Here is a 26,920-nt window from a genome sequence, read left to right as displayed (position 1 = left end):
AATGATACCACCAAATTTTCACTAATTCTTAATTATCTCCCCTTGAAAGAGGGTGTGGCCCTTCATTTGAACAAACTTGAATCCTCTTTACCCAAGGATGCTCTGTGGCAAGTTTGGTTTAAATTGGCCCAGTGGTTCTGGAGAAGTCGAAAAATGTGAAAAGTTTACAGACAGACAGACGGATGAAATGTGATCAGAAAAGCTCACTTGAGCCTTCGGCTCAGGTGAGCTAAAAATACCATTAAACAAGATGTGTTTGTGAAACACTGATGCCCCCGTATGGCAGCTTATGTCGAAGGTTAAAGTTTCTCAAATGCAAGTCAAAATCCAGGCCAAAAGATAAAAAATGTTGATACCCAAAGAAAGATCTTGTCTCGAGGAAAACACCTGTGAAATTTGAAAGACCTAGATACAACTGTTCAAAAGTTATGGTGAAGGTTAAAGTTTTTTAAATAAAAGTCAAACGTCAAGGTCAAGGTCAAAGTGGTTGGTATCCAAAGGAAGATCTTGTCACAAAGATTACATATGTGAAGTATGAAAGCTTTAGCACCAACCATTCAAAAGTTATGGCCAAGGTTAAAGTTTTTCAAAAGTAGGTCAAACTCCTAGGTCAAGGTCAAAGGGTCAAAGTGGTTGGTATCCAAAGGAAGGTCTTGTCACAAGGATTACATATGTGAAGTATGAAAGCCCTAACATCAACCATTCAAAAGTTATGGCCAAGGTTAAAGTTTTTCAAAAGTAGGTCAAAGTCCAAGGTCAAGGTCAAAGTTGTTGGTATCCAAAAGAAGGCCTTGTCACAAAGAATACACATGTGAAGTTTGAAACCCCAAGCTCCAACTGTTCAGAAGTTATGGCCAAGGTTAACGTCTCATAAAATTTTGCAAAAGTGGGTCAAACTCCAAGGTCAAGGTCAAAAGGTCAAATATGATGGTACCCAAAGAAAGGTCTTGTCACAAGAAATACACATGTGAAATATGAAAGTCATACTTCCAACCAATCAAAAGTTATGGGCAAGGTTAAAGTTGACAACAGACAGACAGACAAACAGACAAACGGACAAACAGACAAACAGACAGACAGGACAAAAACAATATACCCCCGGGATCTTTCGATCCAGGGGCATAAAAATTCAAAGAAACTAATTACCATAAGATAGTGCACAAATCGCAATAAATATACAACGACTATAAATTCTGCAAATTCTAAAACTGTTTACATGAACATATATATATACACTCACATCGGTCTTAGGTTACTAGTTTTCCTGTTTATCAATCTAATTAAAATTAGATGTTCCGAATCCGCTACCGCTTCTCAAACATCTAACAACATCCCATTCGGGGTCACGTCAGAGCGACCTTTCGATTACGAATAAACATAAAAACTTTGGCCAATCAGATTCAACCTTCTGTATACAATTCTAAAATTAGTTCCACGGCAACATCTATACATTACTGATGCTCAGTAGACTGTTTTACGTTGAATTAAAGTAATTTTGGTATAAATTGAACGTATAGTCCGCCAATCTGACATTCTTACCTGAATAACGCAAACGAAAATGCACAAAGTACTATTTATCCCGCACGTCACATTCATATATATAGCACGGTCTTTACCATGCATATTTTGTTTACTACGAAACCCCTCGGGCGTTTAGGTTTGGCAGTAAAAAAAGAAACGCATCCGAACGATAAGGCAAGATTTCGGCGACGGCGATTTCATTGGGTGATCGAAAGGACACTCTAACGTGACCCCGAATGGTTTGAGAAGCAGTAGCGGATTCGGAACATCTAATTTTAATTAGATTCCCTATTTATAATCGGGCTATAAAAGTGTGTAGATAGAAAAGTTTGCTGCAATAAATATCTCATATGAAGCAGGGAAGTTTCAAACAAATATTGTGTAACGTTACGTGCATTTGTAAAAATGATCAAAGGTAAGCTGCAATTTTCCACTTCTGGAAACATTGTGTGATAATCGCCTGACAAAAAAATTGAGGTAATTGGATTCTGTGAAGCAACAACATCATCATACATGATGATGGTGTTACTTCACAAATGATCAGTTCTGTCTTGTGAAATCGCTATTATCAACAAATTACAGGTAACTTTTTATTGAGCCAAAGGTTTCTAAGTGCAAAGTTGAATCTAAGTGATAAAATCAACTTCGGGCTTATGTAATATGATGGATCGGGGTTTAGAATATGACTTTTTTGAGTTGTTGAAAACATGTTTTCAAGTTTATGTAATATGAATAAATTATTCAGTATTAGTCTTAATTTCTACATGAAAGGATTATTTACATTTTACGCTTTCTTTCTTGACTTCTGTCGACATTAAACAAACAAATCAAAAATAAACAAGAAAAAAGGCTTCCAGGAGCCAGATTTGCTCACCTGGTTGTAGCCAATCAAAAAAATCCAATAGTTGAATCCACACTTTTCAAAAGTTATGTCCCTTGGCTGCCGTCTTGGGGGGGGGGGGGGGGGCACAGAATTCCCACACTGGTCTTTGAAACTTTAACGTTTGTAACTTTGACATAAAAATGGTCATTGAATTGCCCCGGTAATGGGGTAGCCGTGACTGAAAAAAAATTAATCACTGTGAATTTCTTACAATGTGTCCAAATGTTTAGTAGTGTAAAGAAGAGATTCTGAAACACTGCTGTTTTCCCTTTTGCTTGACCCTGCAAAGGGAAACATCTTTTTCAAAACGTGGATTGGACTAAACTTTTCTGGACTATGAACCAAGAATAACAAAACTTTTACAGTTCAGCGGCAATTATTCCGAAATGGATAATATATATAATTATACATGTATAGAACATATTTTTGTCTAATGGACCATTTTTTAAACACACTTTTCATCTATCTTGTATAACTCAGCAAAAAAAACATAATATAAAAATTTGTATTTTAGGGGCTATAACTCAAGCATTTGGGATAAAATATTTTAATTTATGAAATTTGGTAGACAAGTAAACCTTACTATTCCATGTTGACACTTAACATATATTTAACTCCCATTAGTTTTCAATTATCAAAAAATACAAGAATCAGAGGAGTTTGACATTTCAGAGGCCCAAATTCCCACATGGGTGCACAGATTCTCATGAAGTTTGCCAAGTTGTTCAATCTTTCCATCCTGCTAGATTTTGCCTATTTGCTTTTATTTCTGAGTTATTAACGAAAAAAAAAACTACGTTACCCTTATATTCTACTGTATACAGGGTTATTTTCGTCCCTTGTTAATTCGCCCTTTCACACCTGCAAACAATTTGTCCCGTTTTAAATTCGCCCAGTCACAATTCTGTTTAAGAAATTAATATACTGTGTTCATTGAATTCGCCTTGTCTTAAATTCGCACATTTGTATCTTGAGCGAAAATAAAACGGGGCGAAAATTTTGTTTACAATATTTATACAAACATCTGTCTGTATCGTTTTCTGATATGTTTTAATCAATTGTGGGTTCCTCAATCATGCGGATTCACAACACGTGTATATTAACATGAAACGTTTATTCAACGACACAAAACATAAGTAATTCGTACATCACTCAGTTCATTCGTACATATACACATTCCTATAATATCATTACATCTCCCTTCTTTTGAGTAAAACAAGTATGCTAATAAAAAATGTAAAAATATCTGTAAAGACATTTGTTTGATTGAACAGAATCATTTTCTCATTTAAACATTTACACAGATACAATTACTTTGGGTTTCACAACTCTACCACAAAGAGTAATATAAGGAGTGGGGTTACATGTAGCAGGGGATTCATGCTTAGCCTCAGTAGCTGGCTCTGAGATTGGTTTAACAGAATTAGGACTAGCTGGACTAGGGGGCGAAGTAGAAGGTTCTGTGAAACTGACGATATTGGAGTCTGAGGTATCTGGCTCAAATTTTTCTTTTGAATGGATCAGGTGTCGTCTGTTTCTCCGGTACAGTGCTCCTTCTGTGCTTTTTACTGTATATGATCTGTCTCCCTCTTCTTTGGTGACTATTCCTTGCTTCCATAGTTTCCCTTCTTGGTACCTTATACTGTCTCCTACTGAAAGGGGTGGTAGAGGCTTAGCACTGCGATCGAAGTATTCTTTCTGTCTCTCTCTCTCTCTGCTTCCATCAATTCCCTAACCCTGACTGGCACCTTTGGTTTTAGTTCATCCCAAACGACTGGAAGTATGGACCTCAACTTCCTACACATTAATAGTTGGGCGGGTGAGTAGCCAAAGTTCAAAGGTGTTGTCCTGTATTCTAGTAGTCCTAGGTTATAATCTTTCCCATCTGCCTTGCTCTTATCCAGGATTCTTTTAGCAATCTGTACTGTCTTCTCCGCCAATCCATTGGATTGTGGATAGTTTGGACTGGAAGTGACATTGTTAAAGTCATACTCCAAAGCAAATATGGAAAAAACCTGGCTTGCGTATTGTGGACCATTATCCGATACAACTTTTCGTGGTATACCAAGCCTACTAAACATCTCCTTCATTTTCTCTATAACAGTTTGACTGGTTGTCTTGTGTAGTTTCTCTATTTCAAAGTATCTACTGTAGTAATCAACCACTAACAGGTACTCCTGGTTGTTCGATGTGAACAAATCTGTAGCTATGGCATCCCATGGATAGTCTGGAATATCAAAACTGATCAGTGGCTCCTTGGGGTTTGAGTTCCTCCTCTCTAAGAAACTCCACACTCCAGAACCATGTTTGTGATGTCTGCTGACATCCTGGGTCAAAATATAATGTCTCTAGCTCTCCTCAAGCATTTTTCCACACCCATGTGGCCGCTATGTACAGCTTCCATCATCTGGCGTCTTAAGTCTCTTGGTATGATTATCTTGTGACCCTTAAATATAATGCCATCTATCTCTGTCAACTCATCCCTATGGTTCCAATATTCTAGTGCTTGGGATGGACATTTTTGCGTTTTTCGGGCCAACCATCATGTATTATGTTTATAAGTATCTTCATCTGTGGGTCAGCTTGGGTTGCTAATCTGACTTCCTCTAATCTTCTATCACTCATCCGAGTACTAGACATCACTCTGTGTACATGTAGATCCATGCCTGCTGTTAGCTGTGGGTAAGTATCTGGCAGAAACTTGCGTGAAAGGGTATCCGCAATTGGTATGTCTTTGCCTGGGATGTGCGTCAACTTCAGATCATAGGCCTGCAGTTGCAAAAGCATCCTTTGTAACCTTGCTGGGGCCTGTGCGAGTGGCTTTGTGTGAATGGCAACTAGAGGTTTATGGTCTGTATGGACCTTGACTTCCCTACCATACAGGTACTGGTGAAATTTCTCGCAGCCAAATAGGATAGACAACATCTCTTTCTCTATTTGCGGGTACTTGATTTCTGCTGGCGTAAGTGACTTTGAAGCAAATGCAACTGGTTTGCCATCCTGCAAAAGCGTAGCTCCGAATCTACACTACCTGAGGATGCTTCCATATAAATATGACTCATGGCTTTGCTGTTCTTGAGAAGATTTTTGAAGGTTTTTCCTATATATTTCTATGTAAAACTTTGATCCTGCATTGTGGCCCTGCCCTACCCCCGGGGGTCATGATTTGAACAAACTTGAATCTACACTACCTGAGGATGCTTCCATATAAATATGACTCATCATGGCTTTGCTGTTCTTGAGAAGATTTTTAAAGATTTTTCCTATATATTTCTATGTAAAACTTTGATCCTCCATTGTGGGCCCGCCCTACCCCCGGGGGTCATGATTTGAACAAACTTGAATCTACTCTACCTGAGGATGCTTCCATATAAATATGACTCATGATGGCTTTGTTGTTCTCGAGAAAAAGATTTTTTAAGATTTTTTCTATATGTTTCTGTGTAAAACTTTGATCCTCCATTTTGGCCCCGCCCTACCCCTGGGGGTTATGATTTGAACAAACTTGAATCTACACTACCTGAGGATGCTTCCACATGAATTTCATCTTTCCTGGCCTTGTGGTTCTTGAGAAGATGTTTAAAAGATGCTATTAATTTTTCACTAATTCTTTATCATCTCCCCTTGATGAGGACGTGGCCCTTCATTTGAACAAACTTGAATCCCCTTTACCCAAGAATACTTTGTGGCAAGTTTGGTTGAAATTGGCCAGTGGTTCTTGAAAATAAGTCGAAAATGTAAAAAGTTTACAGACAGACAGACGGACGCCGAACAAAAAGTGACCAGAAAAGCTCGATCTTAGATTTGCTTAATGTGTGATAGGGGGCTAAGTCACTGTACAAAGAATCGGGCAGAATATTGACCTGAGACCCTGTATCTACTTTGAACTTAACCTCTTTGTGTTTTGGGCCTAGCTTAATGTTAATAAATGCTTGATCATGCTCAACATTGCTATCAACATTGTCAAGATTAAAGTCCGAATCTGACTCATGAACATCATTGTCAAATACACTATCATAATTGATGTCAGAAGATCTCTGTGAAGAATCACTAGTGCAATTAACATAGCTGCAATAATGTAGCCCTCTCCGATTTTTTTTGCGGGGGGGGGGGGGGGGGCTACAACTCCTTAGGATCTCCGTAATGGTGCAAGTGCGGGAGTGATTCACTACCGCACAGATTTCAGCTCAAATTATCAGTAAGTGGGTATTTTATTAACATATCTTTCTTGAACTCATAAAATGTAGTTATGCAAGACATGAATTGATCCAAAAATATACAGAACAATCCGTATGTCGGTTATTTTTCGTGTATGTCAACATCACAACTTGAATTTATCCGCCATGTTTACTGACCTTAATCGATTTTATTTTCGGACAACCAATGAGAATTCGGGAATTTCCCTTATTTTAAGCATAAATATAACTGTTTATGAAAAAAATATCACATGGAATGCTTTTATTTATCGATGTTTAGTGATATCATTCAACACAAACATTTATCAACACTGACATTTACTTTATCAAGTGATTCTATTTATTTCAAGCGCAAGTCTCAGTTCATCACGCGAGAACTGTCATGGCTGCTGAGGAGAACGACTGGTAAACACGCAGATTTATTTTACTTAGTTTTCGCGTATAAAGGGCTATGATGTTGACGGTGAATAAAAATTCCGTCTCACTGGAAGTAAGTTGAATGCAAAAACAATTTATTTTGCCTGCAGTCGCCCGTATCTAAAAAATAGATTTGCACCATTACGGAGATGCAGTGGAATTGTAGCCCTCTCCTAAAAATATCAGATTTAAAAAAAATCGGAGAGGGCTACATTATTGCAGCTACAATTAACATTGTTCATTTCACTGGACTTCTGCAGACAGTTACTAGAATTCGCATGGTTAATGTCATTTACTGATCGCGAACGATAAACACTGGCGAAGTGGTTCCACTCGTGGCAGTTGTTGCAACTCTGACCTTGCGCCGGACAAGTATCTTGAGATCCATGTCGCTTTCCGCACTTGCCGCATGGCTTCGTCTTCGTTGTTGTAGATGAAAACTTTGTCGGGGTGGCAAAGGTCTTTGTCGGATTGGGTCGAGTCTTTGTCTGGACGGGTGGTCTCCTTCCGCTCTTCTCTGTAGATGAGTATGCATTGGTTGTGGACTTGGACACTGCTTGCACATGTGCTGACTGCTGTCCCATGAGTTTAAGCTGTTCCTGAGAGTACTCGTATGCCTGAGCTATCTTTACAGCTTTATCTAGTGTTTGTTCCTCGCCAACAGTAATCAGCTTTTCCCGAATTTTCTCTGATTGAATACCCAACACAACTCTGTCTCTAATCATTTCATCAGTGTCTTTAAAATTACAGTCTCTGGCCAAAAGTTTCAATTTCGTTACAAACTGATCAAACGTGTTTTGTCCCTGTACTTCATTGTTAAACTTGTATCTGGCGAAAATTGGGTTTAACTTGGGTTGGACGTACCTGAGAAATCTATCGAAGTGTGGTTGCAGTTTTTTCAAATCATCGTTCGAAAATACTGGAAATGTATTATAAATATCACGACCCTTCTCACCAATCCACAACAGAAGGTATGAGACTTGTTCCTCTTCATCCTTTTCTTTCAATGGGCCTGCGAAAATTAGTTTCACATGTTGTTCAAACTTTTTTCCAGGCTTCGGGCAAATTCGAACTAGACCAGTCCATGGTCAGTGGGGGAATGCCGCATAACTCCATGATAGCCGTGTCTTACTTGTGAAGGTGGACTTATCCGCCACTTCTGACACTATGTATCGTTTTCTGATATGTTTTAATCTGGGTTCCTCAATCATGCGGATTCACACCACGTGTATGTTAATATGAAACGTTTATCAACGACACAAAACATAAGTAATTCGTACATCACTCGGTTCATTCGTACATATACAAATTCGTATAATATCATTACACTGTCTTGGTTATTCAGAGAGTTAGATTAAAAAATTGTATCGTTTGTAGAGGACAAACCCAGTAGTGTTACAAACACGCTAAGAAAAATCTTCCAGGTAAGTTCATAAGAAATATTTTTGAAAAAAAAATATCTGAAGTTCCAGGGCCAGTAACTCCAACGAAGATGCGCATATTTGAATGAAACTTGCTATTAAGTAGCTACTATATAGACATGGCTAGAGTATTTGACAATAACTGCATACCATACCTCTCTTCTATTTATAGTGACAGTGAACTAGAAAACATATCCCATATCAATACTTAAATGATGATGACGGACGTTGAATGATTGCATAAACTCACTTGACCTCTGGGCTTAAGCAAGTAAACCACAATTTAAAAAAAAGCACTCTAAAAAAGAGAAAAGTCGAAAAAAAAATTCGTGTTTATTGCTATTTAGGCAGAAATGTCGATAACTGAAGTAGATATTAACATTTTACAAATACATATAGGATGGTGTCTTTAATAATTCTTCATGATGTTTACAATGCTATTCACTTTGTAACGGATGACATAAATCATAGCTTTGATGTAAAATTTGTAGATAATTTGTGAGCTCATTACAGAAACAAATCCAAGAAAGAAATTTACTGTGCTTGTCTTTGATCAATTCATCAAGATATCAAATTAAAAGGGGGCAACATTCTTAAAAATAACAAGCCGTCATGATTAGACGCAGCTGCGAACGACCAAGAACTTCTGTAATGTAAAAAACGTCGTCAATTACTACGTAATGCTAGATCCAATCAAACTAAGTATGAACTATTTAATGTATACTCGATATCAAGATAATCTGGTCTAATTAGGCATAAAATATATACTGTAAGGTCATTGAAAGAAATCATCGATCACTGTCATAAAAAAAGAAATGAAGAAGAGTTCATCTAAGGTATCCGAATGTGTTTTACTGTAAACAATTAACATTTTGGAAATTAAAACAAATAAGATTTTCATTGCAGCATCAAATACATTGTTGCAATGTATTCTAGCATCCCAATATAGATATATGATAGTCTTGTGGTGTTTAAACTTTAAAATATACATAATTAGCATTAATACAGTAAAATCACAGAAGGAAAAAAAATAAAAACCCAGCTTCAGGCTCCTTATATTTTAAATGGACTATTGAAAATGATCATTGTTTGTTATCTTCACATTTCATTTTTATATCAACTTCCGGTTTTATTAGTAATCGGCGTTCCAATCCTGCACATCAGTCTTGTTTTAAAATTAGTTTTCTTTAGAGGGATTTCATAATTGAATATATTGTAGACATGTATATATACCATGGAAGCAAATATTCTCGAGATTCCTTTACTTTTATCTGCCAGTTTGCAGGAAAAAAAACAGAAAAATGACTAAATGTTTATCATTTGAATACCACAAAAATGACTAAACGAACTTTGTTATTGTCAAAAGTCTCGTGTAAATAAAAACATTGATGTACTGTAAATTTCGTATGCAAAATCTTTTGCCTAGTTCCTGCATATGGGACATAATTCTTCAATCTCGTTAATATTGTTTTTTTTTGTTGTTGTTTGTGTCTGTTGTGTTTCAACGGACGATCGCGAGTATATGTCAAAAATGAAAAATGTTTGAGGGACAATGCTTCATATCAAAGACTTGTGCGCTTGTTAACCGAGAAAAAGGAAGTCTTCTGACAATTGTAGTTCTCTCTTACTTCATACAATGATTGACTTACTTTATTTTTTACTTAAGGAAAGATGTCAAAAATCTTGTATCGTGATTGCTAACTGGTAACAGACCATAAAGCGATGCGATTGGATTTGATCCTTTCTTCAATGAAGGTTTTTAGTGGTGTAAGATGTTCTATAGATTTTCAGGTATTGAAGTTGTAAATGTAGGAAACTCTGTAAAATTTATCTATTTACAGCTTTGAAGAATTCTAGTTCAATTTCATATACATGTACAAGTACATACTGAAGCAATGGCACTTGGCTTCCAATCTTCAAGAAAAAAAATTAAGCGTGTTGAATTTGAAATATTTTTTTATTAATTAGTTTATATGATTTTTCAATATTTTTTTTTTTTTTTGAATTTTGGTAGTTCCTTTTCTTTCGTTTTGGCTGTCTCAACATTTTCCTGTAAGCGACAGTAACTGAAACCATCCGAGGCAGATGACCTTATACTTTATGTATTCTTGTAAAAACTATCATGATAGAATAGATTTCATATATGTTTTGATATTTTAAAGAGAATTGCTGTGGTTTCATGAAATACCAGTTAGGTTCTTCTGTCAACTACACATTTGAACATTATCGTGTATTTTCATGATGAACGGATCTTAGCTATATAGGTGCAATGAATTCGTTACAGACCTGGCACAGACAAGGACTGAATTATAATCAATTATTGAATTCGCCTAACATCAGTTTCTTTTCTAATCCACTGCAAGAGCACTCACTATTACTATGTTACTACATGTATCGATAACAAGTTGATTTTAAAATGAGATTCTCGAATGAATTTTATTTGTTTATTTCTTTTATTTGATGAGAAAATTATTATATCTTATACGTATCAATGAATATAAATGCATTCATATACGTTAGCATTGTTTAATTGAATTCCACATGTTTAAGTGCTACATGTATATCCATAAATAAATGCATTTTAGATGTAATGGACGAATTAGAAACAAAGAAGATTAGACGTGAGCTAGGAATACTATTGAAATGGTTAATGAACTTAATTACCTTGGTATGCTGTTTATTAATGTTAATTTCTTCAAAGCATAGATTTTTTTGTATCCCCGAGAAATGAAGTACGTATAGTATCATTACCAAAATGAAATATTTGAATTTTAAAGCATAGATAGACATGTTTAAGGCGTATTTTTCTTTGTGTGCTGAGCTTTGCAGTTGAAGAAAACCAAGAAAAAATGCTGCAAAAGAGTACTTTAGCTTGGAGTACATAATAATATTGTACATGTATATTGTGAACTTCGTAAATTTCTTCCAGATACTGGTTAAAACGTAGAAATAATGATAAATGTATGTTAAGTCGTGTCTTCAAGATAGGATAAAAAAAAACGATATATGGATTTTCAATTTACAAATGAGTTCCATACGATGAGATTAGCAGATCTGTATAATTGTATTAATAGTAACAGAATGGATTTTATATATCAGAAAATGGGTGATGCATACATGTATATGTCCTAAATATTTTGTCAGTTTATGTTAATCACAAAAATGCCTCATTCACAAACATCTTGTTCATTTGAAATATCGCGTAGAATACCAAATATTAGATTGAGAGTATCGCACATAATTGGATGACTGAACAAAAAAGATGAAAATTTTGAAGAAATAACAAAAGATGCAATATTTCTGAATTGGGGGATATAGAGGATGAATTTCATTTTGTTCTAAGATGCCCACAATATATGACACGAAAAAAATAAAGTTCCGACTCCAAAAAGACCAAGTCATTAATGTCTTCAAATCGGTAGAATTACTAAATTCACAAAATGTAAAAGAATTAAGATAATGCAACAAAATTATCATTTGTGGTTTATTTTTATATAATATATTTAATAACATTTGATATGTATCTGTTTGTAAATACATATATTATTGATATCCATAAGATTAATGTTTCTTGAATCTGATTAACTGAACTGTTTACTCTTTGAACAGCATCATGGCCGTTGAGTTCTTGAACAATGACCTCTGTATCTAGACTCTGTCATAAAACTAGATACCATTCTCAACTGCTTGGACACATGAATTATATATTAACCAAGAACAGCAATTCTAAACATTCTATACTCCTCATGCAATTTGGAAATTTGTTTCTTTTGAAACGCCAATAACGCGTGCCTTCAAAAGATTTAGTATTTGGTTTTATTTACTGTCATCAAGTGCTACACTCAATAAATCTGAATGAAGATTAGCATTTATTATCTTTCAATTTAGTCTTCTTTGACGATGTTTATAAACCAAATAACTTGCACCTAATTTGTAGACGACTAGCACGCTACTTATTGCAAGTATTACAGGCAGTCGCTATATGTATTAACTGTTTTGCCAATGCTTTAAATAAAGCAATACACATCTTTTTATGTCTCCCGCCCACAAGCACTATGTGATATCCCCCCCCTTTTTTTTTGGTTATGTGATATGTTAAAGAAAGAGTCCTCAAAATAGATTTGCTAATACACCAATTTATCATTATATACCCACCGCTCAAGTATCGTAAAAGGGGGTGTTCATAATCATGCGTACGTCTGTACTTTCGTACCATTTTGAGGTGCCCATCTCTTATCTGAAAATCCTATACCACTGAATAAAATTGAAACTTTCACAGAATCTTTATTACATAATGCCATTGTGCACCTCCTATTTAATGTTCTGATCGGACAGCTAACTGGGGTTTCCCATAGCAAAAAATGGAGCAGGGGTCTCATTTTGTGGGCTCAGTGCTCACAGTACCTCTACATGTAGTTTGAGTTACGCATGAATTATATTCTATTAGAGATGTTGTTAAACAATTGCACAGCCCCTTTTATTGTCGGAGTTTTATCTTTCCCAAACACACAACCAATTTCTTCTAATAATCTAATTACACGTCAATTTCTCAAGCAGAAAATCGTCAAGGACATGCAGACTGGGCGCACGTAGTAATCATGTTCTGGTTTTTTAACACTTTTCTAATCATTATACATTTGTACAATGTAGATAAATATTTCGTAACTCCAAAGAAGTCATTTTGTAATTGTTAGTTTTGTTAAAGAAGTCCCGAAAAATAATACATGTAATATGCTTTCTAAAATAATTTCGTTGCATCGATATCGTTGTTTTTCGCGATATTACAGCATCGTTGTTGAAACACCGAACATAAATGATCCTTCTGTATCACCTATCTCTCGGTTTTCTATAGTGGTCAGTAGAAATTATAAAAGAATTAAAAAAAACGCACTTGAACAATATAGAAATCATGGTTCCAGCTCTCAAATTTTGTAAGAACATATTAGTCTTTGTAAAGTTCAGTTATCTGTTTGTTCACATCAAACGGTCCAACTGCACAGTTTCCTTGTAAAGGAGGATATTCTTCAAAATCACGTTTCAGTATTAAGTACTTGTAACATCCAGGTCAATGGAAGTGAACTGTGTAACCGTACCTCTACTGGATTCCAAAATCTCATAAAAATCCTTACAAAGATGCATTTGTAGGGTTGAGTAAATGTTCCATCATGTCCTATCTTTAGTCCTCAAAAATTAAAAATTAACTGCTGTGAAAGAGAAACTTCAGAGTACGCTTACTCTGCTTCAACATATTAAAATAATTGTTGTAAATCAAATGTTGATTCTCAAAAACTCTTAAGAACTTTTAGAAAATTTGAAATCACAAAATTTTGTCAAAATCTAAATGTACAATTTAGGAATATATTAATCACTTTATACAATCATTCCGTGTGATAAATTTAGGTTCCTCTTTCCCTCTGTTCACCCAATAGAAATTCTGTGGTGACATTAATGATCTTTCAAATAAAATACAATCTTTAATTAAAATGCACAATTGATTTGGCCCTCACTTTCAGTGCTCTATTGGTACTTTGATGAATATATGTGCCATACACAGTGTATACGATACATGTTTCAATTGGAAAGGATCCGTGAATATAACGAACTGACATTGTATTTTGATAAGGTTTACTAGAGCATGATATGAAGAAATTAACGTTTGTTTCTGAGAGGGAGGTCTGTCTGGCAGTTTTCGGAAATAAAATGTCTCGCCAGAAATTAAAACAGACTTGCTTTGTTAGCCTGTCCAATAGTCAGATGTGATTCTATTATCATCGGGGAGATTATTGTGTTCTGTTTCTGCTTTTCTTTCTGCTACAGTTGTGCCATCTTTTTGATTTCATGCTTTTGACCGGTTGAGAGGAACATGGTATCTATATACATTTGCAGTATCAAATTAGCCCGTTTCAGTTCAGTATTTCAATATGTCAGTACTTTTATTAGTGTCTTCAACCAGCAAGCGATAGGAAGAGAAGTCCATGTAGGATGTTGTATTCCTTTGAATACTGTTCGTAATCTTCATATTTCATTGTAAAAGAAATATCGGGAAGTGTGAAAATCTGGTTGATACATTGTAGTTACACCATCTCAATATTTTTGCATAGATGATATAGAAATGTACATGGATGTTGAAAACCTCACGAACCATGTAACTTTCCTCTTACCATTCAAGTACAAATTAATTCTTGATTATTAACGAACAAACTTTTTCTGATTCAAAATAACAAGGACTATAATATCTTTCTCTTCAGAAGCGAAGAAAAATATTTTGCGCACATATATGGGATTTTTAGTTTGATTTTTATTTTACTTTACACCAGGTAGTAATTTATCATAAAATACAAACTATATCTTTCATACATTTAACATTATAAATGACGCAAATTACCTGCAAAGTACTCTGGAATGATGTGTGCTTAATAATATATACCCCTGCTGGAAATAACCGTACTCTCCGTTCAGACAGATTTAATCTTGTCATATTAAAATCTTAAAAACTATTGTACAATGTCATGTGTAAACTTTAAATCACCTAATTCTGACTGATTGATTGATTGAATGGTGTTTGACGTCCCATTCGAGAATTATTTACTCATATATACCGGTGAAGGTCTTGAAATTTAGACCTGTACTCGACACTAAGGACCGTTGGGCAGCGAGGGTTCTTTTATCTTGCCAACGCCTACCTGACCGTGGACCTCGGTTTTTAAGGTCTCATTCAAAAGACCAGCCAGACGCTTGGCGAAGGAACAGTCACCTCCTATGTTTGCGTCCTAGGTTTGACGCGGCACGGCGAACGAGAATCAAACCCGGACCTCCTGATCATGAAACGAACGCCTTACCACTAGGTTACCGTGATCGGCCACCTACTTATGAAGAATTTCCGTATCATTCATTTCGATATTATGTCAAATAGTGTAGTTATAGACTATAAAATTTCATTTTTTTCTCTCCAATTTTTTTCCTGTATGTATGACCTAGTTGCGTTATTTAGAAAGTTACATAAACAAAAGTATATAGAAAAACCTGCTTCTCTTTAAGTAAAGAACCTATCACTAGCATAATTGTATATGATGTTTTATCAATCACAATGGTGTCCACTACATTCTTTAAAAAGAGTGCATTTTTATCTGAGATCCATTTCGTAGGACAACTGGAAAGAGCAAACTGCTGTATTCTTCCAATTAACTTAATATGGAAATAATCATTAACAACATTTTTTTCCATCCTTATTTCGAACCGCTAAAGCACGTTTCATATTCCTTGTAAATCGATGGGGGTTCTCCGTTCCGCGAACCCTAATCTAAAAAACAGAGAGAAAGACAAAAAGCCATACATGAAGTCAACTGACAAGATACTGTCATGGCGAATTGTAAGTAAAAATGAGCAGATGGACAACTTTAACCCCCAGAATATTGATTAACGCATTAGGCAAGATTGACAAGGAAAAGATCTATTCTATCACGATGAACGAATTAATAGTGCCTCGGAGTGCTGTAAGTTTAGAGGATGCTGGCATACGACACGTCTCTAGTGAAATCCATTAATAGAACGATGATGAACATGTATTTGATTTTTTTTGCCAGGGGACAAGAAGACAAGTTCCTAAGATGACAGGTGTGTGAATGGAAGTCGCGATTTTTCATCGTACACGATATATTGTATTTATGGTTACAAATTAGGATTTGAATTGGCGAAGATATCTGGTGTAATCCGATTATCCAAGAATAAAATAACTGCTACTGTGATTTCACTAAAATACCCCTGCAGGAGGTTATAATTCTAGAATACACTAGTGTAAGATTAATTCGTTTAGTACCATAGAGTAATTTATCTTCAAATAATTCAACTTGTTCATCATTTACGTCTGTAATTTGCATAAAACAGGTTTTTGTATTGATTAAACTTAAAGGTATACCGACATAAATTTAATATTAAAGATGTGTTTGTGAAATACTGATGACCCTCTTTGGCAGTTCAAGGTCAAGGTAAACGTTTTCAAATGTAAATCAAACGCCAAGGTCAACAGTTAAAAAATATTGGTTCCCAAAGAAAGGTCTTGTCACAAGAATACACCTGTAAAATCCCTAACACCAACCACGCAGAAAAGAATGGCCAAGGTTAAAGTTTTTCAGAAGTAAGTCAAACTCCTAGGTCAAAGTCAAAGGTAAAAAATTGTTCGTACCCAAAGAAAGGCCTGGTCACGTGGAATACACATGTGAAATATAAAAGTCCTAGCACCAACCGTTCAAAAGTTATTGGCAAAGTTAAAGTTTTCAGAAGTAGGTCAAACATCAAGGTCGAAATCGTTGGTACCCAAGGTAAGCTCTGGTCAAGTGGAATACACATGTGAAATATAAAAGCCCTAGCACCAATCGTGTAAATGTAATGGGCAAGGTTAAATTTTGGTAAAAATTTGCAAAAGTATGTCCAAGGTCAAATATGTTGGTATCTAAAGAAAGGTCTCGTCACAAGGAATAATGTTTAATATGAAAATCCTAGCTCCAACCATCCAAATGTTTATGGGCAAGGTTCAAGTTTTTGTGGACAAACAGATTAATGGACAGACGGACAGAACAAAAGCTATATGCATCCGATATTTCGATTACGGGGGCATAAAAATGGGTTGGTATGATTGAATTTTTAATTTAACTGTCGGCATCGATCGTTCTAAAATTGTTCATTTGTTTTTCCCCCTTTAACTGAATTACTTTGATACTCTTTCTGTCAAATGTGCACGTATGTTTTGCAATTGACTTCAAAAGGCCGACAACTACATGTACCCATTATGTGAATTTGTGAATTAACCGAGGACCGTACAAATACATGTAGGTCTGAGATTCGTTAAAAAAAAAATGATCGAGGACTGTCTGAGATTAGTTCCTCCTCTCAAAGAATTGACAGTTTGAGACCAATCTCCTACTATGAAATATTGTTCCATAAATTTAAGCATTGTGTTCAGACAGAGCCATGTAATTTGACTTATTTCAAAGCTTTATATAGTCCTGCTTTCACAGGTAGCATTGTTTTAAGAATAGTCACAGGGAAAAAAATATCGATACATGTACACCAATTCCGCAAGAAAATCATCCATACACTTTTTTTCTCGTTACACAGTGAACAGTATCATGTGATCACAAAGACGTATCGGATTTAGCAAATTATTTATCTGAGAGGACAATTAGTTGTATATTTTTGTGCAGTAAAAAACATAATTGGAAGAAAATGGATGAACTAAAAACAAGATTAAACCAACCAAACCTCAAAGATCTTTATATGGATTTTATTCAGATTAAATTCTTGGTTGGGTGGTTGATTGTTTGTTGGCTTCACGTCTCATCAGGAATATATGTACATGATGTATTTCACTCATGTTCGGACGCCATCAAATGCCCATTAGGGCTGCAAATTTAGACCTGCACTGGACATTTATAACGTTTCTTCAGGGTGTAAATTATGAATAAACTGTGAAAAAATTACAGTATGATAACGTTTTAAATTTTATGTTTACTTCCACCCAGTACATACGTTTTAAATTTAATTAAGCATATTTATACCCCCGCAAACGAAGTTTTGGGGGATATATAGGAATCATCCTTTCTGTCTGCCTGTCTGTGCAAATGTGTCCGTTCAGTATCTTTCTTACGGTAGAACATATGAATCTACTACTTTACACAAAGATTGTTCATGACCTGAGGGTGTGACATGAACATGACCCAAGGTCATTTGTGCAAGTTCAAGGTCACTGAAAGAAAAAGTTCATAATTTGTGTCCGGTCCATATCTTTCTTGTGGATGAACTTGGTGAGTTCTCATTTTACACAAAGATTGCTTATGACCTGAGAATGTGTCAAGACCTTGACCCAAGGTCATTTGTGCAAGTTCAAGGTCACAGACAGAAAAAGTTCATAATTCGTGTCCGGTCCGTATGTATCTTTCTTATGGAAAATAATGTTGGGATGTTGGGAGTTTCCACTTCACACAAAGATTGTTTATGACCTTTGGGTGTGTCATGATCTTGACCTATAGCCAGTGTAGAAAAAATGGACAAATAATGCATCCATACTTTTCAGTAGAGAAATACTTAGAAAATTTTTAATTATTTTTTCAATGTAATAAAAAAATATTGATGCTTTTTTAGGCTGCGCCTTAGTTTCATTCATTAAAAAATATAATGAGCAATCACCGGTAAATTTTCACTTTTTCACTTTAAACAAATTGCTAACACCTCTTACGTCCATCAAATACTTAGTCTTAGTCCTAGTCGGGTGAATACAAAGCTTCATCTGGAACTTGAGACACAGAGTACCAGTTATGTCGATGTAATGTACAAAAATTCTTTATGAGATATAAAATAACCAGCTATCTTTTTGGTGGTTTTTCAATCTAAAACGGAAAATGACAGTATGAGTAATTTAGGAAATATGCGATTATTCTCTCAGCAGTTGAAAACTGGACTGTGTAATACTATAAGTCGTACAGCCTGTCAATGTTTGTTTGTTTGTTGTTGGGTTTTTTTTTTTTGGCAATGATACCATTCATTATTTATTTTTGTTAAGGCTTTGCTGTTTAGCGTTCACAGAGGCCCTTTTAAAGAAGACTTTTACCAGTGTGTAGACATTCTGGGGTATCCCAGTCCAGCCTACAAGAAACTCTACAACATCTTCTGTATGCTCATCCAGTTTTTTCTGCCTCTGACTTTAATGATAATAGCCTACGGTCTTATCCTCTTCACAATTTCCCGAAAGTCCAAAGAGTTTGGAGGTAAGATTTTTTTTTAAATGTTATGCATATTTTTCTGTGTATGGCTTGAAGTACATTTCCAGGGTCGTAGCCAAGTTTCTGGATAGGTGTTGCGAACGAGGGGCAAAGAAGGGTAGTCTCTGTTCTCAGCCAGAACTTTTTATTCATAAAGGTGTATCATTTTGGTGTATGCTGATGCATTTCACATATTAAATAAACAATGCATTGTAGCAACATTACATTAAACAGATGAACAATGAAGTTTATTTGTCTTAACCAAATCTGCAGATAATGACTATTATCGTTAAATAGCCTTTGAATTAGCCAAATCTAGATAAAACACAAGGTTTGTGGGTGTTGATTACCCTTGCGTAACTAATATTACCCCGGATACTTGTCACCTGATTTTATCAACATTTTGAGTAACCCAAGTTTTCCTTTTTTTAATTTTATTTATTCTAGTAACTGTCGGACTTCCTTTAGATACGGAATAATATTTATTTCGTCGACATAATTAATGCACTGACTCAATAACTTTTGCGGTGATGTTTTATAAATATTTACATTTGCTGTGTTTTTCTACTAGACCAACTGTGCAATCGATTTGAAAGTCATTTTTGTGTATACTCACGCGTAGAAATATACAAGGTGAAACTCGCGCTAAAATGACGTCACAGTGAGGCTACAGAGACGTAAATAAAAATGTAACGACATAGAGCAGCGAGAAATTCAAATATTGGGTATATTACTGGTGCTTTTAAACTTGTAAAATGTAAATATAAGGAATGTTTTTAAGTTTAGTGTGAATTATTGGTTTGTAAATCACACAGACTTGCAAGTAGGCATATTTTTCATGAAGCGCTAGCGCGGTTCATGAAATATGCCTACGTGAGAAGTCTGTGTGATTTACACACCAATAACTCACACAAAACTTAAAAACACTCCTTAAATAACCCTTCGGAAAGAACAATTTTGGTTGATACTAGTCAGTTTTGAATTGGTATAACAACTTTGTGGATACATGTAGTACGACACCATTTACCGGGAAACCAAACAGGGAATTTATTCGGCATTTATCGTCAAACCAGTCACGCTATTTGAATAGTGCCGCGGATCCAATATAAGTGGTTTGAAATTATTTTTCTTTTTACACCAATTCCACGCATTCATCAAACTGTGATCGTGTCAGAGGAAAGAAAAACGTTACAACCAGTAGAATTGATAACCTATACAGTATGCATCATTTACCACCAAAATAAATCCAAAATTATATAACAATCCATTCATCCAATTTTGTTTTTAACATGTGCTCTAACATGATCAATTGTTCTTTTTTTAAGGAGGATGCGATCGCACCAAATGTACCCCCGTTAATTTGTAAGGAAATGAATATTTTCTTAATTAAATATTTGATAACTGATCGACGGTTCTCATTATTAATGGTATGCCATTGATTTCTATACCTATGATACAAGTTAAATTGGATTCCTTTGACCTTTCATAGCTAAATTTTTGCTTTCATGGCATTTTATTGCTTATGGGTAAACTTAGGATGACCAATGCCGGTCCATCTTTGATGATTTAAAGATTCCTTTACCTCTTCTGAAATGTACATTTCTGTCAAGAAAACATGAGTTTTAGCTCTACTAGCCAGAGACTAGACGACTTCTGACTAGCTGTCTGTCAAACTGCTATTCATCTGTAATTGCTACTATAGTACTCTTCCTACATATTTGGTCTGATTTTAATTTAAACTAAAAATAGATTCACAAGTAGACGAGATCATGATGTATACGTTTATATATATCGGTATATCAATTTCATTAAACTGTGTTGCCAATACTACTAGAATAATCTGTTGACTAAAAAAAAAAACGCTACTCCTTCGGTATTGGTCTGATTTTAATAAAACTATTGGTACAAGAAGAATACACAATGATACATGTATTACTGCTGTAGATCGGTTTTCAATATTTTGCCAGGATTGACTACAAAAAGAATAAAATGTGAAATTCTTCAATTGCTACTCATTCTACAGTTATAGTCCAAAACATTGCACACAAGTAAACTAATTATGTACATCAATATAAATAAATCTGTGCACCGAATTTTAATTCCTTTGAACGATATTGCTGTGGTTTTTTAAAAGAATAATCTTTCAAAATCTTCACCCAGAATTTTAAAGATTAAACTTTAAAACGGTACAAAAGTAGATTAAGAATTTCACAAAATTTATATTTTCATAACCGCGGCACTACCGTTCATCAAACAATAATATACATGCAGACTTGTCTATCATGGATTTATTTGTAGAGTGTAGAAGGGGTAGAGTTTTGAAGAATTTCACAGAAATTGGTATTTTCATTACCATTGAAAAAGCATCGATATTTTAAAACCAATGCAAGTTCATGTGAAGCTTGATGTAATCTACTCGTGTACAGCGTTTCATTAAAACTGTAGAAGGAGTATATGTAGCACTTTGAAAATTTGTAAACCGAGAACAGGCATGTCACCATTGCGTTTTTAGCATTTCGGGGTTTTGAGAGATCTGAAAGTTTTTTTTTAATGTTGGACAAGGTATGTTTTAAAAACTTTCCCAAATATTGATTCTTATGCATATCATGTTACATATGTGAATAAATCTACAAGCAAATTACAACAAAAGTTGTGTTGCTTTTATTATCAAATGGTGTCTAAATTAATTCCATTATCGTCATAAACGGATGTTAACGCCATTCCTATTCTATGTAGACAGAGGATATCATAAAAAAGCTGATATTGGAAAAACAATTCACGAGACCTTGGCTACAGCAACTAAGTTTGCTTATTGTTATGAGGAAAGTGCTCTTCGTAACCTATTTATACTGATTAATGGATATATTCCACATTGAATCACTTTTTAATGGATTTTCTTTATTCAATATATCTTCTGTCCCACGTTCCAAATGTAAGATGCATAGGGAAACTTTACATGAAAGGTTAAAAACGAATCTGTTTTAGTGCAAAAAAGATTATAAGAAAATGAGAGTTATACAAAAATAGTACTTATTTGGTGTCTTTTCTGTCACTGTAGTTAGGGATAAAATTAGAAATTGACCTATCAAAGGTCTGAAGCGACCAAAATTTTCATATCATTAATAAATTTCTGTCAGTGTCTAACAGAACTCAAAAGATCAGTACATACAAATGTATAAAATGGATGTAATATACTAGATTATAAAATGGTGTAGTGAAAAAAAAAATGAATTCTCAAAATAATTGCTTTTAAAATTACAGAATAATTTAAAAAAAAAAAAAGACTTCGGAGAGTAATTGATTTCTTTACCCTGTACCGTGGCCCAGTTGATAACGATGGAAGACTTGTCTCCAATTTGAAAGCTTGGTGCAGTCCGGAGGACTGGGCTGCCCTTAGTAGATGTAATGGCAAAATCGACGGGAAAAGTTACATGTATTTAGAATTAAACTATTTCATTATAAAAAAAATTATATATTATTTTTTTATTATTATTTATTTATTTATTTCTTATTTTTAGGTCACCTGAGTCACTCAGGTGACCTATTGCTATCTGTTTTCGTCCGTCGTCGTGCGTCGTCCGTCGTGCGTCGTGTGTTAACATTTGAACATTTTCAGCTTCTTCTCTGAAACCGCTGAACCAATTTCAGCCAATTTTTGCATATGGCATCTATGTGTGAAGGGGAACAAAATTTGTGAATTTCATGGTCCCTGCCCCCCTGGGCCCTGAGGGGTGGGGCTAAAACCATCAAAATTAATGCAATCTTTAAAAATCTTCTTCTTTACTCCTGGACATCAAGCAGTCAAACTGTTGACATGATTGTAATAAGCATTGAGCCCTCTACCAAAATTGTGAAATTCATGGCCCCAGGGTCAGGGGTTCTGGTGCTAGGGCGGGGCTATATAGATCATATAGTGAAAGTGCATTATTTCTTTGAAAATCTTCTTCTCTACTCCTGGGTATTATTGAAACAAATTGAATACATAGTTATGATACGCAAGGGTGACTCTACCAAAATTGTGAAATTCATGGCCCCAGGGTCAGGGGTTCTGGTGCTAGGGTGGGGCTATATAGATCGTATAGTGAATGTGCATTATTTCTTTGAAAATCTTCTTCTCTACTCCCGGGTATTATTTAAACAAATTAGATACAGAGTTATGATCAGCAAGGGTGACTCTACCAAAATTGTGAAATTCATGGCCCCAGGGTCAAGGGTTCTGGTGCTGGGGGGGGGGGGGGTATATAGATCATATAGTGAAAGTGCATTATTTCTTTAAAAATCTTCTTCTCTACTCCTTGGTATTATTGAAACAAATTAAATACAAAGTTATGATAAGCAAGAGTGACTCTACCAAAATTGTGAAATTCATAGCCCCAGGGTAAGGGGTTCTGGTGCTGGGGGGGGGGGGGCTATATAAATCATATAGTGAAAGTGCATTATTTCTTTGAAAATCTTCTTCTCTACTCCTGGGTATTATTTAAACAAATTAAATACATAGTTATGATAAGCAAGAGTAACTCTACCAAAATTGTGAATTTCATGGCCCCTGGGTCAGGGGTTCTGATGTTAGGGCAGGGCTCTATTTATTATATAGTGAAAATGCATTAATGCTTTAAAAATCTTCTTCTCTGCTTCTGGGTATTATTTAAACAAACTAAGTACATTATTATGATAAGCAAGGACACCTCTTCCAAAATTGTGAAATTCATGGCCCCAGGGACAGGGGTTCTTGTGCTAGGGTGGGGCTATATAGCTCCTACAGTGAAGGTGAATTATTTCTTTGAAAATCTTCTTCTCTGCCCCTGGGTACTATTTAAACAAACTAAGTACATTGTTATGATATGCAAGGATGCCTCTTCTAAAATTGTGAATTTCATGGCCCCAGGGTCAAGGATCCTTGTCAAAAGGGGGGGGGAGGGGCTCTATTGATTATATAGTGAAAAATCAAAATTTCTTTGAAAATATTCTTTTCTGCTTCTGGTTAAAAAGCAAAGAAGCTAAGTATATAGTTATGATGAGCAAGAGTGCTTCTTCCAGAGTAGTGAATTGCATGACCCCTGGGTCAGATGTGCTGGTATAAGGGTGGGGCTGTTGATAATGTAGTGAAAATGCATTAATTCTATTAAATGATCCTGTCTGCTCCTTAATGTTAAGCAGTTAAACAAAGTGATTACTTATGATGAGCAAACTTGAATCTGGTCCCAGGGTGAGAGGCTCTGGTGTTTCTCGGTGGTGAAGGGGGGGGGGGGGGCTCTATTGATAATATAGTGAATCTGTACTGAAAATGCATTATTTCTTTAAAAATCTTCTCTGCACTTGGGCATATCAGAGGCAAAAAGAGTAAAAGTTGTAATAAGGAAGGGTATTTTTACCAGATTTTTGAACATCTGGACCATTTGGTCAAGTGTTCTGGTCCTAGCCAGGGCTCAATTAATTTGCATTCTACTGAGAGGAGTTATTCCCCTTTGCCGTTTACTTTTGATAATTAATCATTGTAAATAATGTACCTGAAAAATTAATAGAATAAGAGAATTATGCAAGAATTTTTATTGTATAATACAAAAAGTATTTTCATAGTTTTAATGATCATGTGGACTTGTAAGTAATAGATAAATAAAAATGAGACAAAAATAACTTGTCTTATTAAATGTTCATCAAAGACCAAGAGAGGCCAATGTAAGAGATTACAAAAAGGAATTAAAATAGTACAAAGCACTGATAGTTTGGTAATATACTGTATGGTGATAGTGATAATTGGGGAACAGATTAGAACCTAATTTATGAACTGTTAATGAATAGTAGACTAATTATTTAGTTGATCCTGGTCACCCTATTTTTCTTGCTTTTGGGCAACAAAGCTTCACCTTTCATTTCATTTTAATACTCTATGGATCCTCTAAATTGTTGTATTGTACTCAGGTGACCGTTAAGGCCCTTGGGCCTCTTGTTTAAAATTTATCATTTATAGGATATGCAATACATTTACTTCCATTACGTTCATATGTAAAATTAATAATTTTCTGATCTAATATTCAAGTTTGCTTATAATATACTCCCATAGAAAATGAGAGCTCCCGATTTTTAAGAACTTTAAAATTAAATAAAAACGAAAAATATGTATCTCAATCCGACTTTTCATATCAATTCAAATGTAAAACAAAAAAAAAATCTCCGACGCAGGCGACAAACGTCTGGATGTAAGATATATATATATATATATATATATATATATATATATATATATATATAAGGAATGGATTTAATAGCTACCCATTTTATACGGTATAAACTAGGTTGGGGCAGTTTACGCTTTAGAAAACGCGAAGCGGTTTATAAAAAAGCGTAAACTGTTCATTCCTTATAATTTAATTTTCATTCATTTTGTGTAAGAAAAAAAAGGTTGATTGTCCTTTAAAAATGACTTTAATTTGTACAAAATTTGAATGTAACGTCAGGCGGATCGATACGTTTTTTACTCAAGTCATTGTGATGTAGGCAACCCATTTTATAAGATATAAAGTAAATTTTTTATCCAGTCAAATACAACGTTACAACCGGAATTAAATTATATATATGTAGGACTCCAAAGTGCGATGGGACTCCAAAGTCCGATGGTCTGCGCCAAATCCCGATGGTTTGACACGCCAAAGTCCGATGGTGCGGAAAAACGATTGACGTTTGTGACGCCATAGTACATGTACTACTGCGCCAAACTGCAATGCCGCGCCATGTCAAGGTCTTAAATAAGTATAGAAAAATATTATGCGAAAACTAACCCTAATCTCTCGGATAGGTGTGAAACTAACCCTAATCGCTCGAAAAGTGTGTAACAACTATAACCTAGATATGTTGGGTGGGTGCGAGACTAACCCTAATCACTCGTCTAGTGTGCGAGGACAAACCCTAGGTGCGAAGCAAGGACTAACCCTAATCGGTCGAGTGGTGTGCGAGGACTAACCCTAATACAACTGTATCTCTGGTAGGTGCAACCAATAAGCAAAACCAGTAAAATTTTATGCGAGGACGAATACTGAACTGATGGCTTTTGAATGCAGGACAACGGCGTCAAGGATTGACGTCGGAATATTGTGACGTCATAAACGTTGATTGTTTCTCCGCACCATCGGACTTTGGCGTGTCAGACCATCGCACTTTAGCGCAGCGCGTCTTATAAGAAACGAGCCATCGGACTTTGGCGTGACCATCGGACTTTGGCGTCCGTACCGACATCAAACCATCGGGGTTTGGCGAGACCATCGGACTTTGGCGTCACCATCGGACTTTGGAGTCTTACATATATATAGACAAATTTACTATCGCACCACTTGTTTTTCTTATTTGTGACTTGAACATTTGCCTGTTCGGTACTATTATATATATAATATGCCAACTTTTCCAAAAAAAAGCGGGATTGACAAATGTCTTGGCATCATGACAGGACCCTTAAATGACCTTCTTGCCCGAAAACCAATTTCCCGACTTGCACTGCGCACCGTTTCTGCCCAGATATGAAGTTGGTGATCACCAAAGGTGGTCCGTTAGGTTGCCAAAGAAGTATTCTCCCAGTTAAAAATCAAATAACAAACAGCTTTTGACTATCATATCGTCTAGTAGTCATCCAGTGCCTAGGTGTCCATACCAAATCCACTCAACTTCTGGTTGACCCAATTTTGTAGAACAATTTTCAAATTATCGTGTGCTGCTTTTTTAATATCGTCGTTATCTATA

At 35.3% G+C, this 26,920-nt stretch overlaps 1 protein-coding gene across 3 annotated transcripts in view; it reads left to right on the top strand.

Moving 5' to 3' along the window:
* The window catches only part of LOC133171892 (gonadotropin-releasing hormone receptor-like), a 57,161-nt gene that overhangs the window by 12,791 nt on the left and 17,450 nt on the right, over positions 1 to 26,920 (top strand). For all 3 annotated transcript variants that reach the window (XM_061306697.1, XM_061306704.1, XM_061306691.1), the window contains exon 2: positions 18,994 to 19,198. In XM_061306697.1, coding sequence (XP_061162681.1) covers positions 18,994 to 19,198 — 205 coding nt within the window. The remainder of the gene's footprint in view (positions 1 to 18,993; positions 19,199 to 26,920) is intronic.

Source organism: Saccostrea echinata, unplaced genomic scaffold (genome assembly GCF_033153115.1).
Source record: "Saccostrea echinata isolate AGI-Se365-2 ecotype Australia unplaced genomic scaffold, CSIRO_AGI_Sech_v1 ptg000002l, whole genome shotgun sequence".
Lineage (NCBI taxonomy): Eukaryota > Metazoa > Mollusca > Bivalvia > Ostreida > Ostreidae > Saccostrea > Saccostrea echinata.
The sequence above is the reverse complement of the archived record's forward strand: the minus strand, read 5'-3'. Positions and strand labels throughout refer to the sequence as shown.